At 38.5% G+C, this 19,065-nt stretch overlaps 1 protein-coding gene across 16 annotated transcripts in view; it reads right to left on the reverse strand.

Moving 5' to 3' along the window:
- Positions 1–6,198: 6,198 nt before the first annotated feature.
- The window catches only part of ciz1a (cdkn1a interacting zinc finger protein 1a), a 33,160-nt gene continuing 20,293 nt past the window's right edge, over positions 6,199–19,065 (reverse strand). For 8 of the 16 annotated variants that reach the window (XR_015489904.1, XR_015489907.1, XR_015489906.1 and 5 more), the window contains exons 11-17: positions 17,530–17,623; positions 15,518–15,631; positions 12,712–12,828; positions 12,482–12,560; positions 11,191–11,312; positions 7,975–8,518; positions 6,199–7,301 (exon numbers count right to left, since the gene is read on the reverse strand). Coding sequence is in view for 8 of the 16 variants with exons in the window: in XM_087251144.1 (XP_087107270.1) it covers positions 8,198–8,518; positions 11,191–11,312; positions 12,482–12,560; positions 12,712–12,828; positions 15,518–15,631; positions 17,530–17,623 (847 nt within the window). In the remaining 8 variants the exon portion in view is untranslated. 16 annotated transcript variants of the gene reach the window in all.

Consider the following 19,065-nt stretch of genomic DNA (forward strand, 5'->3'; position numbering starts at 1 on the left):
TGATTGACAGCCATGAGTAACAGCCATTAATTAACAGCCGTGATTGTTAGTTGTAACTGACAGTTCTGATTGACACCTGTGAGTGACAGCCGTGATTGACAGCTTCTCAGTCACTCCTGCTGAGTTTATAAACAAACTATAAAGTTTCTGATTTCAGTATTTTACTACCCAAAACAACAACAACCACCCCGCTCTATTAGAGGTCTTCAACTCAGCACATTTCCCCCAGGCCACTGAATTATTATAAAATACTGCACACATTATAAACCCTGCTGCAGATATCAAGATCATCAATAAGTAGGCCCACACGGAATCTGCGCGCGCAGAATTCCGCAGATTTTTAAACTATCATTAATTATGTTTATTTACTTGAGTAAATGTGTAAATCTGAATTTATTCAGTTTTTATTCAGTAATTTATTTCATATATTAAGGCAGGGGTTTTCAAAGTCTAAGACAGTGGGCCTCCCTTTTGACACAAATATATATATATATATATATACAGTATATATAAAGACACAGACAGATGTCAGACTGTTAACTCACTTTTATCATCATTTGCATGAAAGTGCAATTATTTACAGAGTAATAACAAGTATTTTAATATAACGTTTTTTAAACTAGGATGATGGTTCAATATGAATATGAACAGATCCAAGAACTGTCCATCCCAGTCAAAACAGTCGAAGTTTAGCGGGTCTCATGCTGTCATTAGCCAAAATATCTTGACAAACCACACATAAAGGTCGTGGTTCATCAGCTGGTCCTGTCAAAGTAAATCCTAAACTCAAATACTGATCATCATATCGTCGTCTTTTGGGTTTTAGCCTTGAACTTGAACGCTTTGAATCGGGGGGGGGGATCCATTGTATTAGCAGGCATATACCTGTATTGGTGGGCTTGCCAAACGGAAGCGAATCCACAGCTATGGCCTTCTGGGTAAAAAAGTTTTTCTTATTTTTGACGTATTATTTTTTTTTTTTAGCTTTGTTTAATTAAAACGTTTAAATATAACAAAAATGCATATAATAATTAAACTTAGTAATTATATTTTTATTATATTATATTTTTCCGCGCCTCCCCTGACATGCTCTGGCGCCCCCCAGGGGAGGCGCGCCTCACACTTTGAAAACCCCTGTGTTAAGGTTTTAGTTATGATACTCTGCTGGGTACTCCCAAAATAATTCCGCAGAAATACACAGATTTTTACCAAAATTCTCAGCAGAAATAGCAAAAAACGTCCGCAGATTCCGTCTGGCCCTGTCAATAACCCATCCGAGTCGCTCTGGTAATCAACAAATATTTTAATAGAAATTAAAATGAGGCAAACGCAGAACACAAAACACTGGAGAAACTGCTGGAGAACACTCTTCTGTTCAGCTGCTCAATAAAAACAGAAACACACACACACACACACACACACACACACACACACACACACACTGATGTTTGCACAGACTGTGGGTTTGTGTTTAGCTTGCCTTAAATCACTGGCCTTTCTCACACACACACACACACACACACACACACACACACACACACACACACACACACACACACACACACACACACACACACACACACACACACACACACACACATTTCTGCCACTGAATGCTAATATAGAGCTGAAAATAATGATGAGACTCAGTTATTTTTTAATGTGCAAGCTTAAGAGTTAATCATATTTTACAACTGCTGAATAAATGTCTGTAACGGCCAGCTGATTCCCTCCAAAATCCTGAGTGTTCAGATTCACTCTCTAATATTCATTTTCCCGTCAATAACTGCATGAAATCAAATCTTTTATTTGGCTTTTAATTTAATTCAGTGGCAGAAATAAGCTTGTATTCACACCATCTATAATGCTGGGTTGTTTTAATTCAACGCTGGGTCAGATATGTGGGTTTATTTATTCATTTTTTATTAAATAATAAAAGACTGTTGAGCTTGTACACGTCAGACAACAACCCGGCAGTTATCCAGAGTGTGACGACATGGAAATGAGCAGCGCGACGTTCATCAGTGTACAGAGTTCAAAATAAAAGCTCAACAGTGACTGAATAAACTGATCTGCATCGGCCGCTTTCATCTCCACTACAGCTGGAACTAAAGCTTTTCTCCTAATATCTATCTAGTGATGTGTTCATAAGCTTCCCTTCAGTACATACACAAACGTCTTCAGCTTTACAGCATAACTGAGCTCATTCAGTCGGTCAGTAACATCAATACAGTAGAGAAGCGCTGCTCTTATGAAGCATCAGGCACACACTTCAGCCCAAAACCACAGCCGATATTGCTGCTTTACTGCCACGAATGTTTTAAAGTAGAAAGAAACTGGGGGTAAAATGTGTAATATCTCATATAAAGTCCAAATCTGCTCCTAAATAGGCTTCAAATAAGCTTTTTAAATCACCTAATAGCATTTAAATTCATGATAACCCCACTGAAAAATCCAGAATAAACCAGCCTAAGCTGGTTGGCTGGTTTTAGCTGGTCGGCCAGGCTGGTTTTAAAGGGGTTTTGGCACCTTCAAGGCTGGTTTCCAGCCATTTCCAGCCTGGTCTTAGCCGGTCAGGCTGGGAGTTGACCAGCTAAAACCAGCTTGACCAGCCTAGCCAGGCTGGAAGCCCAGCCAAAACCAGCTATGTCCAGTTTAAACCAGGCTGGTCAAGCTGGTTTTGGCTTGATTTAGCTGGCCATTTTCTGATCAGCAAATACCAGGCTGGAAATGGCTGGAAACCAGCCTGGAAATGGCCAAAACCCCTCTAAAACCAGGCTGGTTGACCAGCTAAAACCAGCTAAAGCTGGATTTTTCAGCAGGGAAATATTGCCAAACTGCTAAATTTTCTGCTAAATTTCAGCAGTCAAACTGCTGAGTTTTTGTTTCTCGAAATTTTTATTTCATATTTTCCCATAAGACACATATTTAGGCTGCTCACTTTTGGACTGTTATTGTAAGTTATATTAGCTCCAGATTTGGTACTGACTAATCTAATGTGTATGCACAGATGTATTACTGTATAGCAGGGGTGTCAAACTGGATTCCTGGAGGGCCGCAGCTCTGCATAGTTTTGCTCCAACCTCAATCAAACACAGCTGATCCAAATAATCGCGGTGTTCGAAAGACTTGTGATCACCTTCAGTAGTCGATTAGCTGCGCTTGATTATGGCTGAAGCAAAACTGCAGAGGAACACAGTTTGACACCTATGCTGTAAAGCAGGCATGTCCAAGCTCGGTCCTGGAGGGTCGGTGTCCTGCAGAGTTTAGTTCCAACCCCAATCCAACACACCTGGCCTAGCTAATCAAGCTCTTACTAGGCTTTCTAGAAACATCCTTGCAGGTGTGTTGAGGCAAGCTGGAGCTCAAATCTGCAGGACACCGGCCCTCTAGGACCGAGTTTGGACTTCCCTGCTGTAAAGCATCCTATAGAAGTGTGCTCATATATGCGGAGCACTATATACACAACATTTTATTTTCTAATGCTCCTGAATAGGCTTCAGATAAGCTTCTTATTGATCAAGTCTATTGTTAAACATTAAAATGCTGGATTACTGGATTATTGAGAGGACATTTTGAGAGGACATTTAGGATATTCTGCAAGGACATTTTAAGAGGACATTTTAAGAGGACTTTAAGGATATTCTGCAAGGACATTTTTGGGAGGACATTTTAAGAAGACATTTTGGATATTCTGCAAGGACATTTTAAGAGGACATTTTAAGAGGACATTTTGAGAGGACATTTTAAGAGGACATTTTGGATATTCTGCGAGGACATTTTAAGAGGACATTTTAAGAGGACATTTAGGATATTCTGCAAGGACATTTTGAGAGGACATTTTAAGAGGACATTTTAAGAGGACATTTTGAGAGGACATTTTAAGAGGACATTTTGGATATTCTGCGAGGACATTTTAAGAGGACATTTTAAGAGGACATTTAGGATATTCTGCGAGGACATTTTAAGAGGACATTTTGAGAGGACATTTTAAGAGGACATTTTGAGAGGACATTTTAAGAGGACTTTAAGGATATTCTGCAAGGACATTTTAAGAGGACATTTTAAGAGGACATTTTGGATATTCTGCGAGGACATTTTAAGAGGACATTTTGGATATTCTGCGAGGACATTTTAAGAGGACATTTTAAGAGGACATTTAGGATATTCTGCAAGGACATTTTAAGAGGACATTTTAAGAGGACATTTAGGATATTCTGCAAGGACATTTTGAGAGGACATTTTAAGAGGACATTTTGAGAGGACATTTTAAGAGGACATTTTGAGAGGACATTTTAAGAGGACTTTAAGGATATTCTGCAAGGACATTTTAAGAGGACATTTTAAGAGGACATTTTGGATATTCTGCGAGGACATTTTAAGAGGACATTTTGGATATTCTGCGAGGACATTTTAAGAGGACATTTTAAGAGGACATTTAGGATATTCTGCAAGGACATTTTAAGAGGACATTTTAAGAGGACATTTAGGATATTCTGCAAGGACATTTTGAGAGGACATTTTAAGAGGACATTTTGAGAGGACATTTTAAGAGGACATTTTGAGAGGACATTTTAAGAGGACTTTAAGGATATTCTGCAAGGACATTTTGGGAGGACATTTTAAGAAGACATTTTGGATATTCTGCGAGGACATTTTAAGAGGACATTTTAAGAGGACATTTTGGGAGGACATTTTAAGAGGACATTTAGGATATTCTGCAAGGATATTTTAAGAGGACATTTTAAGAGGACATTTTGGATATTCTGCGAGGACATTTTGAGAGGACATTTTAAGAGGACATTTTGAGAGGACATTTTAAGAGGACATTTTAAGAGGACATTTTGGATATTCTGCGAGGACATTTTAAGAGGACATTTTGAGAGGACATTTAGGATATTCTGCAAGGACATTTTAAGAGGACATTTTAAGAGGACATTTAGGATATTCTGCAAGGACATTTTGAGAGGACATTTTAAGAGGACATTTTGAGAGGACATTTTAAGAGGACATTTTGAGAGGACATTTTAAGAGGACTTTAAGGATATTCTGCAAGGACATTTTGGGAGGACATTTTAAGAAGACATTTTGGATATTCTGCGAGGACATTTTAAGAGGACATTTTAAGAGGACATTTTGGGAGGACATTTAGGATATTCTGCGAGGACATTTTGAGAGGACATTTTAAGAGGACATTTAGGATATTCTGCAAGGATATTTTAAGAGGACATTTTAAGAGGACATTTTGGATATTCTGCGAGGACATTTTGAGAGGACATTTTGAGAGGACATTTTAAGAGGACATTTTGAGAGGACATTTTAAGAGGACATTTTAAGAGGACATTTTGGATATTCTGCGAGGACATTTTAAGAGGACATTTTAAGAGGACATTTAGGATATTCTGCAAGGACATTTTAAGAGGACATTTTAAGAGGACATTTTAAGAGGACATTTTAAGAGGACATTTAGGATATTCTGCAAGGACATTTTAAGAGGACATTTTAAGAGGACATTTTAAGAGGACATTTTGGATATTCTGCGAGGACATTTTAAGAGGACATTTTAAGAGGACATTTAGGATATTCTGCAAGGACATTTTGAGAGGACATTTTAAGAGGACATTTTGAGAGGACATTTTAAGAGGACATTTTGAGAGGACATTTTAAGAGGACTTTAAGGATATTCTGCAAGGACATTTTGGGAGGACATTTTAAGAAGACATTTTGGATATTCTGCGAGGACATTTTAAGAGGACATTTTAAGAGGACATTTTGGGAGGACATTTAGGATATTCTGCGAGGACATTTTGAGAGGACATTTTAAGAGGACATTTAGGATATTCTGCAAGGATATTTTAAGAGGACATTTTAAGAGGACATTTTGGATATTCTGCGAGGACATTTTGAGAGGACATTTTAAGAGGACATTTTGAGAGGACATTTTGAGAGGACATTTAGGATATTCTGCAAGGACATTTTAAGAGGACATTTTAAGAGGACTTTTTGTATATTCTGCGCGGAGATTTTGGGAGGACATTTTGAATATTTTGGGAGGACATTTTGGGAGGACATTTAGGATATTCTGCGAGGACATTTTTGGGAGGATATTTTAAATATTTTGAAAGGACATTTTGAGGACATTTTGCAAGCAATAAAGTAACCACTCAAATAGAGAGAAAAATAAAGAATAACGAATTAAAAAATATGAAGTTAGTTGTTTATTTAATATTATTTTAATGGTCTTAAATAGGACAAAAAGCATATTTGAAGCCTTAAAAATACCAGATTAGAACAATGAAGCTACAAAACAGGACATTTTTAAGATGGGCCTTGAAAACAAAGAAACAATGCAAAAACGTGCCCACTTAAGTTTGGCAGGAGATTCAAAAGATCATACATGGTCCTAAATGATCTTTATTGAGCTGAGTGAAGCGTGCTGTTTGATTTTGGGATGAAATGCAACCTGTGGACTGATGCATTCTGAGTAAATGTGAAGCTCATCAGCACTTGTTAATGCTGCTGCTGTTTCCAGTGTTGCTTTCACAACTCAAAGAAAACCCAGAGGCATCCGGGCACTGCTAATACACACACACACACACACACACACACACACACACACACACACACACACACGCACGCACGCACGCACCCCACAACATTCAGATCAAACGTGAACTAAAGAGCAGCACTACTGACCTCACAGACACATCTGCAGCGTCTTCACAATCCAGAGGAAAACTAAAGTAAACAACAAAAACACACAACTCCTACACAAACTAATGAGGCACATTCAGGTCCCGGGAACGGCTTCATGATCATTCTGCACATCTCTACTCCCAAAGGATCTCCTTGCAGTGATGTTTAGGGTCAATATTACAGTTATAATGTAGTATATGAATGGCTTTACTCGCGTTTTCATTATGATAATTCTGCACATCTTTCAATATTAGATGATGAAACCTCATTCCCACTACAATAATGCAGTCAGATGTTTAGAATTAATATTTAATATGCAATATCTTCATTATGCAATGAGAAATGATGGGGAAAAATGTGCTTCATTTCATGAAAACGACAAATAAAATGTCACAACGGTGTAAAAACGGCTTCATTTTCTCTATGCAGAACGTTTCTCCTTCTGTTTAATGAGATATTGAGCAGAACACACACACACACACACCTGCTGGAGACAGAAATGAGCTACTGCTAAACACTAATCCTAACAGTGATGTCGGTGTCAATCTAGCGGCTTCATTCTAGAGTTTAGATCAGATCAAACTCGGCCCTGGAGGGCCGGTGTCCTGCATATTTTAGTTCCCACCCCAATTAAACACACCTGAAGCAGCTAATCGAGCTCTTTCTAGGTCTACTAGAAACTTCCAGGCAGGTGTGTTGGAGCTAAACTGTGCAGGACACCAGCCCTCCAGGACTGAGTTTGGACACCCCTGGCTTAGATCCGAACAGCTTCTGGGGTTTGATGCAGGGTTCAGCTGGGGCGTGTGTGTTCTCTGAGGGTTTATATCTGAATTAATGGTCCTGTATTAAAGGTAAAGTGTGTGTGTTTGAGTGTGTATGTTAGCTGACATTAATGCACATTCAATTGTTAGGACAACGGTTCTTAAAACTCAATGGTCCCAAGACAAGCCTCAGTTCGCTTGTATAATTTTCCGCATGCTTTCAGAGCGTGTGTATATGAGTGTCATGTGTGTGCGTGTGTTTGCGTGTACATTTCAATATATATAAACATTGAAAAAGAGACACACGATGTGAAGAGTTCATTTGCAAAAACAGACATTCATAAATCACATTAAATACGTGACTTATCATCATCATCATAATAATATTAATGCATTCATGATTGTTTTTGCAAAAGAAGTATTCACACACACACACACACACACACACTTGTTTATATTTAATATACACAGTGAAAACTGCTGAAAAACTGTTCTTCCATGATTATTGTTGGTGTACGGTGTGACTTGGACGTGTGTGTGTGTGTGTGGTTCAGTATGGCGTCCTGATATACATGAAACACTAAAGCGCACATCATCATCCTCCTCGTCCTCCTCTGGAGCGGAGCTGCTTGTGCTCATTAAAACACTACTGTACAAACAGGGTCAGAGGTCGAGAGTGTGGCACGAACCCTAATGGAGGGACAGCTGAGGGTGCTTTCACTGAGGTCCTGTGCTGCGTGTCAGCGCCGCCGTCCTCCTCGTCCTCTCCTCTTGGCTGAGGTCCTGCCGCGGCCGCGTTCACTGCTCCTCTCCTCCAGCTCCGGCTCTAGTTTCTCTTCCAGCTCCGACTCCGGTTCTGGTTCTGGCTTCAGAGTCTCCTCCGGCTCCAGTTTTTCCTCCTGCTGTGGTGGTGTACTGCTGGTGTTGGTGATCGGGGACGCTGACGGATCCACAGAGCTCTCTTCTGCAATGAGGAGTCCCTCTGCTGCTGCTACTTCTTCTTCTGCTGCTTCTGCTGAGGTTGAACCCGAGTCTTCATGCTTCTTTAAGGCTTTATAACGCTGCACAAATCACAAAACCAGCCTCATTAAAGCTTGTGAAGTGCTTTGAAATGTGCATTTTTACTCAAAGTTTGACAAAGGAAGAGAGGCAGAACATAAAGCAGCTCCTCCCTTTATTAAAAAAAGCAGTCCACAGCGTTCTTTGCACTCCATCCCTCTATTATAAACCTCCCATTTAGAAAAGATCTCGAAGACCTTCAGTGGAGAATAGTGAGGGGTATAATATAAATTGATTATAAAATATTGCTTCTCATCTATAATGCTTTAAATAATCAAGCTCCTGTTAATCTAACCAACCTCCTGTCTCCCTACAATCCAACCCGCTCTTTAAGATCTCAAAACTCTTCTGTAAGTACCCAGAATAGGAAAGTCCACTAAAGGAGGTCGAGCCTTCTCAAATATGGCTCCTCAACTCTAGAATAGCCTTCCTTATAATATCCGAGGCTCAGATATACTTAAAGGCCTATCTTTTTAGTAAAGCATACACTCAATGCATCATATTGTGCTCCATGCAGGTGAGTGGGCTTGACAAACCACCCGTAAGACACACTCGTCCTGTCTTAATGCACCAGGCACTTCTAAAAAAAACACTTGTATGCTTTATGTCCTCTGTGAAGAGACGATGCCAACTATCAAGGACTCTGAGGACAACAATTACACTTACCACCCAAATACACTTCACTGAACATGTACACACAGACATCACCTAAATACTATATCACTGCAGGTTAACTATGCTTATATATAATAACTGTAACTAATAAAGATATTAGTGATGAGTTAGTAATTAATTAGTTGATTAATAATAAATTTTCTGGTTTTGATTGTAATGCAATAATAACAAAGTTTTTCACATTCAAAATTCCCACAGGTTTCTTGTGAGGGTTGGGTTTAGGAGTCATTTACTAAGCAGTGTTTACTGTACTAAGCATATTACACCTATAGAAAGTATGCACAGACATAAAACATGCACACACGTAAATATATATAGTATATACAGCAATATCACACGAGTAGCAGTGCGATATGGCTGTATATAAGCAATGGTGGGAGGCGTGCGTTGGCATGAGGCCGTAGGCCAAGTGCCTTAGCGTCCCACCAGTGCTGATATACAGCCATATTGCACTGCTACGAGTGTGATATTGCGTTTATAACAGTTCAACATCACAATCCTGTATATAAATAAGAAAATCAAACACAGAGTCTAAAAACCCTTTTTTTTATTAGGAACTACTTTCTTCCGCCATTCATTCACATCTGCAGCTGACGTCAGAACAGCAGAAGCCGTTACCTATTCACCAACGTCACTGTAGAGCTAGTGTTTCAATTACTCTGTCTAAAGTGATGACAAAACTGCTGATTTTGCATACACGTTAAGGTTATAAGGCTGAACATGACATGAAATGCCATCAGTCTGCAGAGATATCTTCTTACAGTGTTACAGTCTACAGTATTTCTCTGTTGCAATCGGGATTTCACAATAATTAACCCCGAATCATAACAACGAATCCACTAACGTTACCAGACTGCTGTTGTGTTTGCGATAAGGAATAACTCTAAACACATGCAGACTTCGCTTAAAAGTTTTTTTAGAAGGAAATAAAAACGGGATGTTTGCGGGAGACTGAAATACAGGATACTCCCATAAAAAAAGGAAGTGTTGGCAGGTGTGCTTACCAGTTTAATATTGATTTGATCTGCTGTAGTTAGAAATCAGACTGTTGTATCTTCTAAGCGTTAGGGCTTATTATGCGGTTCTGTCGCCATCTTGTGGATAGAAAACGTCAACTGTCGCCGACGAGCTCTCTTAGAAATTGTAAATATTTTAAAATAGGCACTATTCTTGCAAATAAACTGCATAGTTGCAATCTAAACAACTACATTCTCCACTAAAAAAGCCTCAAAAGTATATTTGGTTGTCTAACAGCAGTAATATTTGTCAAACTGTAGTGTCTCTGCTTGTTGCTGGCTGTATGTGGGCGGAGTAATACACAAAGGGTAAAGAGGCTGTACAGATGATGATATTACTTAAATATTTCACAGCTATCAGCCAATCAGATTCGAGATCCAGACAGAACTGTTGTATATATATATATACAAAAAAAAAAAAAAAAAAAAAAAAAAATATATATATATATATATATATATATATACACACACACACATGCATACATATATATATATATATATATATATATATATATATATATATATATATATATATATATATATATATATATATATATATATATATATATATATATATATATATATATATATACATATACATACATACATACAATGGTGTGAATTACTGATTTCGGGTTTTCCCTTAGTAATAAAAAGCTTTGTTTCCAAACTGCATGATGCGTTTACTTTGATTAATATTTAAATTATTGATGATCTGAAATATTAAAGTGTGACACAAACTTTTTCACACCACTGTATGCATGCATGCCTTATATTTCGCTCCTAAATGTAATTAATTTCAGCTCATTCCACACTCAGCACATGTCATAATATTATCCTAATACACCTAAAACACGGATTGCAATAAAAACCTGTGTAGGGTAGGAAAGCGTTGTCTCTTAATTGACACAATACAAAGTTATCCAGTTAAAAACTACCACAGATGTTGTGTTTTTCCTTTGTTAGCATTATCTTGGGCGTACCTTCAGATTCTGGAAGTGTTTGAGGGTCTTGCAGTGAGCGTGTCGAGCCGAAGACTCATAGTGATAAAACTGATCACAGAGTCGACAGAGAAACCCGGACACAGGAACCACAAAACTAGATCCTGATGACAACAACCAAAACACAGGGTTACAAATCACACATGCAGAAGACGATTATTCTATAGTGACTTGGGTGACTTGCTAAGCAGTAATTGCATCATTGGCACTGCATTTCAATTAATTTAATAAGAAACGTGAATACTTCACACGATACACTGCAAAACATGTTCTTACTCAGAGTTTTTGTCTTGTTTTTAGTCCAAACTCAAATTAAAAGGCGCCTTTTCTAGATAGGCAAAGATATAGTGTTGTTTAGAGAAATAATGATGCGAGTTTTTCCTTAAAAAAAAGCTAAATATGAGGTACTTGCCTTTACCTCATTATTAGCTAGACGTCGGATCTTATTTCTGTGGAAGTCGACTAAACCACCAAGTGTTTCACAGTGGCTTGTGGACACCATGTACTTTCTGAAGGTAGAAAAGATCAGATGCTCTCGCTCTGCCAATTACACATCTTTTTATGATAAATGGCAACCCCTCATAACTTACTTTCAGTCGCTTCTAAGTTTGTTCATTCATTGACATCACCTTCTCCAACCCCCCCCCCCCCCTTTTTATTCCCCCCCTCCCCTACTTTTATCATGTTTTTATTTATTTTTTTATTATTATTTTTTTATTATTATTATTTTATTTACTCCTTTTTATTTAATATTGTTGCTGTTATTATTGTCATGCTATTTATCATTATTTATATATATATATATATAAATGTTTTATTGCTTTAAATGCTTTAAATTCTAAATGCTTTATAAATAGAAATAAACGCTTTATTTCTGTCACAAAAGTTTAAAAGTAGAAAGTCTTTAAAAAAAATAAAAATAAAAAATGTTCCATCCCTTCTGGGATTTCTGTACTTCCGTATTTGCTTCACGAGGGAGAGCGGGAGGTTGCCGCTTGGTGCAAATGAAGATATTTTGTTTGTTTATTTTCTGTGAGGTAGTTTCGAGGGTCATTTTCAGCTAGTTTTGGGCTATTTGTTATATTGCTTTCTTTTATTTGGCGCCACTTTTTACTTTTATATATAAATGCACTTATTTTTGCAGTAAAAAAAAAAAGCAAAATAATGTTGTTTTGGGGGAATGGGGAAAGCAAAATAATGCTGTTTTCCCTTTGAAAGAAGTTTATTTCGCTTACCCTGTTCACATTAATATTATTTTGTGTTTATTACTCACCATACACTGTGTCTGAGTCAAACTCCTCGTCTTCATCCAGATCTTCCATTGTGACCTCCATCTGTGCAGAAAGACCCTCCTGGAAGACGAACACACACACACACACAGACACTTTATTTTGCAAGATACTAGCATTACTACAGAAGACCAACCCAACGATTTCATTTCAATTAACCGCTGATGCTCTACTGCAGGCGTAATGAGTTAGAGAGCAGAAAACACACACCCACCTTGCCGTTCTCCTCGTCCTCACGCTCATCGTCGCTGCAGAATTCTCCATCGTCTTCTCCCAGTAACATCACAGTGTTCAGTTCCTCCACAGAACCGGAGCCAGACTCCTTCCACAGCTGACAAACAACAAAACTCACTCCATTAGAGCACTGCCAGAGTGCTAGTCAAAGCATTTATTTGTCATGTTAATGTGACCATATCTATATGTTTATATTTTCTGTAAGACAATGATGTAAAGGGCTTTTCAAGAATCAGAAAAGGAATCATTTAAAAATTGATAATAATACAAGTGCAACAATTTAGGGGGGAAAAAAATCACTATAATGCACTTTTACTGTGTGCGACTCTATTGTCTGCCGCTATCAGAACAAGAATCATTTGGTGAATCACAATCCCATCTCTCTCTCTCTCCATCCATCAATCTAGCTATCTATCTCTGTCTATAACAGTGCTGGGCAAAAGTTAATCACATCCAAAATACAAGTTTTTTTCGGGCATGATTTAAGTGTGTGTAATAGTATGTATGTATATATAAATACACACAGGTGTGCATATATTTGAGAAAATATTTATATTTAGCAATAAAATGTCTGTGCGTGTGTGTGTGTGTGTGTGTGTGTATGATTCAAATTTCATTTAAATTTATATATCTAACATTAGTTTTGTTCCTATGTATGTGTGTGTATCACATACACATAATAAATACATACATACACATATATATATATATATATATATATATATATATATATATATATATATATATATATATATATATATATATATATATATATATATTGGGTCAAATTAAATTGTTCTTTTAATGCGATTAAATATATATATATATATATATATATATATATATATATATATATATATATATATATATATATATATATATATAAACAAGTACAGCTCAAAATAAGTGTGCTGCTTCATTTTTGTTACATTTAACATTATTTGACCTGTAAGTTATTTGAAGTAAAGACACATGCATCTAATATGCACTGAACGCAAATAAATTTGTTAAATTTGATCTTGCATTAAATCATTTTAAACTGATCTATTTAATGCAGATCAATTTCTTTCACTAGAATACAGTGCATCTGGAAAGTATTGATAGCGCTCCACTTTTTCCACATTTTTATGTTACAGCCTTATTCCAAAATGGATTACATTCATTTATTTCCTCAAAAGTCTTGGTTGATAAGAGATGGTCTGAAAAGGCTACACCTGTCTATATAAGGGCTCAGGGTTGACAGTGCATGTCAAAGCACAAATCAAGCATGAAGACAAAGGAACTGCCTGTAGAGCTCAGAGACAGGATTGTCTGGAGGCACAAGGCTGGGGAAGGTTACAGAAACATTTCTGCTGCTCTGAAAATTCAATGAGCACAGCGGCCTCCATCATCCGTCAGTGGAAGATGTTTAACCAGCAGGACTCTTCCAGAGCTGGCTGACCATCTAAGCTGAGTGATCGGGGGAGAAGGGCCTTAGTCAGGGCGGTGATCAATAACCCGATGGTCCCAATCCACCAATCAGGCCTGTATGGTAGAGCGGCCAGACGGAAGACACTCCCCGCCTGGAGTTTGCCAAAAGGAGGACTCTCAGAGCATCAGAAACTAAACTCTCTGCTCTGATGAGACTCAAACTGAACTGTTTGTAGTGAACGCCAGGCGTTACGTTTGGAGAAAAGCAGGCAGCGCTCATCACCAGGCTAACAGCATCCCTACAGTGAAGCATGGTGGTGTTGGCATCATGCTGTGGGGATGTGTTTCAGCAGCAGAAACTGGAAGATTAGTCAGGATAGAGGGAAAGATGAATGCAGCGATGTACAGAGACATCCTGAATGAAGACCTGCACAAGAGTGACCTCAGACTGGGGCGACGCTTCATCTTACAGCAGGACAATGACCCAAAGCACACCGCCAAAATATCAATGGAGTGGCACAACAACAACTCTGTGAATTTCCTTGAGTGGCCCAGCCAGAGCCCAGACCTAAATACAATTGAACATCTCTGGATAGATCTGAAAATGGCTGTACACCATCGCTTCCCATCCAACCTGATAGAGCTTGAGAGGTCCTGCAAAGAGAAATGGGCAAACATTCCCAAAGACAGGTGTGCAGAGCTTGTGGCATCATATTCAGAAAGACTTGAGGCTGTAATCTCTGACGAAGGTGCATCAACAGAGTATTGAGCAAACGCTGTGAATACTGATGTACAGGTGATTTTACAGCTTTTATTTTGAATAAATCTGCAACAAATTCAAAAACTCTTTCTCTACATGGTCATTATGGCAAATTGTGTGCAGAATGTTGAGGAAATAAATAAGTTTAATCCATTTTGGGAATAAGGCTGTCACATAAACAAATGTGGAAAAGTCAAGCGCTGTCAATACTTTCCAGATGCAGTGTAAATCTACTTGGAAAAAGCTGATCATTTTAGATTGATTGGGATGTTTCTGTACAGGAGTGCATTTGCACAAAATATAATAAACAATCTACAAGCATAAATCAAGATCTGGTACATTTTTATGGCTGAATGGTTTTAAAATTGTTAGTCACATTACTCACAAACATGCTAAAGATAAACTATAATCCAGACTGAACACTGCATATGCTGCGATGTAACTATTGCGAATGACCACATTACGATATAGACACTGAAACCATGTACCGTGCAGCACTAATCATAATTGTGCACACAAGTTTTAGGGTGAGACTAAAAATGTGCAAAAAAAACATTTCTGATCTTGTACTGAAAATTTTAAAGCATCATTTCCTTATAAAAAACCAAGCTCAGACCTGCTGGACTCTCTGCTTGTGCTCCGCCGACTGCATGTGCTCCACAAACTCTCTGGCCGTCCTGAAGTTCAGCTTACAGACGGTACAACTGCAGCTGGAGGAGTGACTGAAGCGCTGCACACACACACACACATAAACACACCTTTATTACAATCGGCTGCAGGATCTTCTGTTTACATCACCTGTCCACAGTGTCTGATGTGGGTTGTGCATCACTAAGGGGCCGTTCACAGAATGCGTTTTTCCTTTGCATTGCGCTACTGTTCTATTGTTGCTCAATGTAAACAGATGTGTTTGACTGATACACCAGCTTCTTTTGAAGATCCGCTTTTTTAAGATGGCATGTCAAGTTAAAAGATCTTCAACCTTTACACACAGCGCAGCTCATTCCTGTCAGTTCACAGAAGTGGACCAATCAGAAGAGCTCGGGGAGGGGCAACTGTTGCGAGAAAGTTAGCATGACAACTATTTTATTTACTGTTATATCACGGCGGAGGAGAAGGAACTCGGGTGTTGCTAGATCGGATATGGTTGCAACTGGAAGTTAACAAAAATTATTTATATTATATATATTTTTAAAGATTAAAATAAGTATGTTGCTTCATTTTAACATACAGTTGAAGTCAGAATTATTTGCCCTGCTGTATATTTTTTCCCTAATTTCTGTTTAAATGAGAGAAGATTATTCCAGCACATTTCTAATCATAATAGTGTTAATAACTCATCTCTAATAGCTGATTTATTTTCTCTTTGTCATGATGACAGCACATAATATTAGACTAGATATTCTTCAAGACACTAGTGTTCAGCTTAATGTGACATTTAAAGGCTTCACTAGGGTAATTAGGGTAAAGTTAGGGTAATTAGGCAAGTCATTGTATAACAGTGGTTTGTTCTGGAGACAATCCAACACTAATATTGCTGAAGGGGTGAATAATATTGACCTTAAAATGGCTTTAAAACAATTAAAAACTGCTTTTATTCTAGCCATAATAAAACAAATAGACTTTCTTCAGAAGAACAGATATTAGAGGAAATCAGGTCACAAAATTTAGGACTTGAGACTTGCTTGACAAATATCCAAAAAAGACTCGACTCGGACTTGGCTGTCATGACGTGAGACTTGACTTGGACTTGAGTTAAATGACTTGAAAAAAAACTTGTTTTTGTTAAATACGCAACCGTTTGTTATATATTATGCATTTAAAAACAAAACAAAACCGAAAGTTCTAAGTCACGCATGCGCAATATTAACTGGATCTGGACTGGATCATTTGTTTCAGAAGAACCGCTTTAAATGATTCATTAGATTCATTTGAACGATTCTTTTGCCATTCAGCCATCAGAATGCGGTGATCAACAATGGAAAAATGGTTTAAAGATTACAAAACAAGACGGCTAATCAAAGTTTATACTATTTAGTCTGACTCGGTCTAAGTATATTTAGTGACACATTTTTTACAGTTATTATCATTCTTCTACACTGTTTTGTATCCGCCTATTTTAACCAAACATCCGTGATCGATGTAGTGGAAAATTCCTCTCTCCTTACTCATTTAAACTTGCTGCAAAATATACCTACACCATTAGTAATCAAAGCAATAGCCTTCCTTAAATAATCTACATGTTTAAATCTTGTAAATATGATTATTTATGAACATTTTTAAAGATATTCTGTTTTTATTCCCCTAAAAAAAATGTACATGTGCACTTTAAGATTGGTTTTGTCATTTAGGGTCTCGTTTAATTAATAGTATAATATTTTAATGGCTTTGAAGTAAGCACACTCATTCCCCTGAGCAGAAAGCCATCTGATTCACTAGTGATGAAAGTCTGACAAAAAATGACTTGCTTGAGACTTGCACATGTGTGACTTACTCCCACCTCTGGAGGAAACACTGTAAAAACTTCCTGAGTCTAATAAACATCATTTGCAAAATATTTGACAAAGATCACAGGAAGGTGAATAATATTGACTTCAACTGTGTGCCACTTTACAGCTTCCCGCTCACCTTGTGCTCCTTGGTTCTGCGGTGCTCCATGACGTTGCTGGTGAAGTGAGTCTGGCAGGTGGAGCACCATCTCTGCAGACCAGGCCTCTTCTCACTGCACATGACCAGTTCACAAATGGGGGAAAAAATTAAAACAATTAGGGACGCACACTAGGCATGGGATGATAACCAGTTTCAGGGTTGCTGCGGTTTAAGGCTGATTTATACTTCTGCGTCAAACGCCGGCATATGCTACGGCACTGACGCATAGCCCTTCGCCGTGGCCATCGGCGTCGCTGACGTGCACCTCTCAAAAAATGTAACTACACGTCGCAACGACGCGTAGCGCAAGCTCTGTGATTGGTCGGCTTGGTAGCGCTGACAAGTCTGTGCGGGACTGAGAGCCGCGCGAATGGCGCGAGCGATTGTTTACAAGTGTGGAGTCCCGTGAAGGAGCTCCAGATGGAAAGTTTTGTTTTGTGTTTATCTCATAGTTAAAGTTGTTGCACGTCCGCCGGTTCCTACTTCAAAATGAGCGAGTTTGAGCCACTTGTACATCCCCAAGTGTTCAGGAAAAGCAAAACAGCGAAGAAACTCGACACAGAGGAACATTTACACCTCACTGCCAACTAGCGTTTCGGAAGTGTTAATGCAGACCAGCAGAGACAGCGCGCAGAAGTATAAATGCACAGCCACGCGCGTTGCCTGCGCCGTGAGTTACGCCGGTCACTTGACGCAGAAGTATAAATCAGGCTTAAGAAAAGTCAAGTTTTTCTGTTATACCGTTTCTGTGGTATATGTAGATATGTATATAAGCAGCAGGAAACTAAGGGTGCTTTCACATCTGCTGTTCACTTCATTTGGTCCGCATCAAGGGTAATAAATGATACATTGTTGCATCTTCTGCCGTCTTTGGGTCGTTTTCCCACCACACTGCTGGCTTTGGTCCGAACCAGATGAAACGAACCAAAATGCAGTCATGTGACAAAATCCACATCTCTCATTGGCCAGATGTTGTTGAACATATTTCCTAAACTGCTTATTGATTGGTCAGAATTCACGTGCGGGAAAATGCCAGTGAACTCCCGCAGGTAAACAAAACCTTTTACTCTGGAGGGACGACTGCGCTGGCTGATTGTATCCCTGCTTTAGACAAACTAGACATTACGAGAATGAAGCGTGGCCGTGGCTGGAAATCAGTGTTTAATGCATCACTCGTCACTTCAGGAGGAGGCGTGAAATAATTTAGCTAAACTGCAACATGCTCATCTTGCGGAAATATTACCAACGATCCTTGAGGTAATGTTACTCTCTCTCTCTCTCTCTCTCTCTCTCTCTGTTGGTAAAGCTCTGTCAATAAATATTTTCCTCCATATCCCATAATGCACAGCGCATCGGCCTACGGCAGCTGGTTTAGTCCAAAAGGCGCAGTACTTTTTGCAGTTGGACCTGTTTTAGTACGGATCATATTCTCACCACAAACGAACCGCTCCAGGGTTGGTTTGAGAGCGTACCGAGTCCACCTCTTCAAGCAGGTCTCAGTGCGCTTATTTGGTC

This window comes from Danio rerio, chromosome 5 (assembly GCF_052040795.2).
Source record: "Danio rerio strain M-AB ecotype USA chromosome 5, GRCz13ab, whole genome shotgun sequence".
Classification (NCBI taxonomy): Eukaryota; Metazoa; Chordata; class Actinopteri; order Cypriniformes; family Danionidae; genus Danio; species Danio rerio.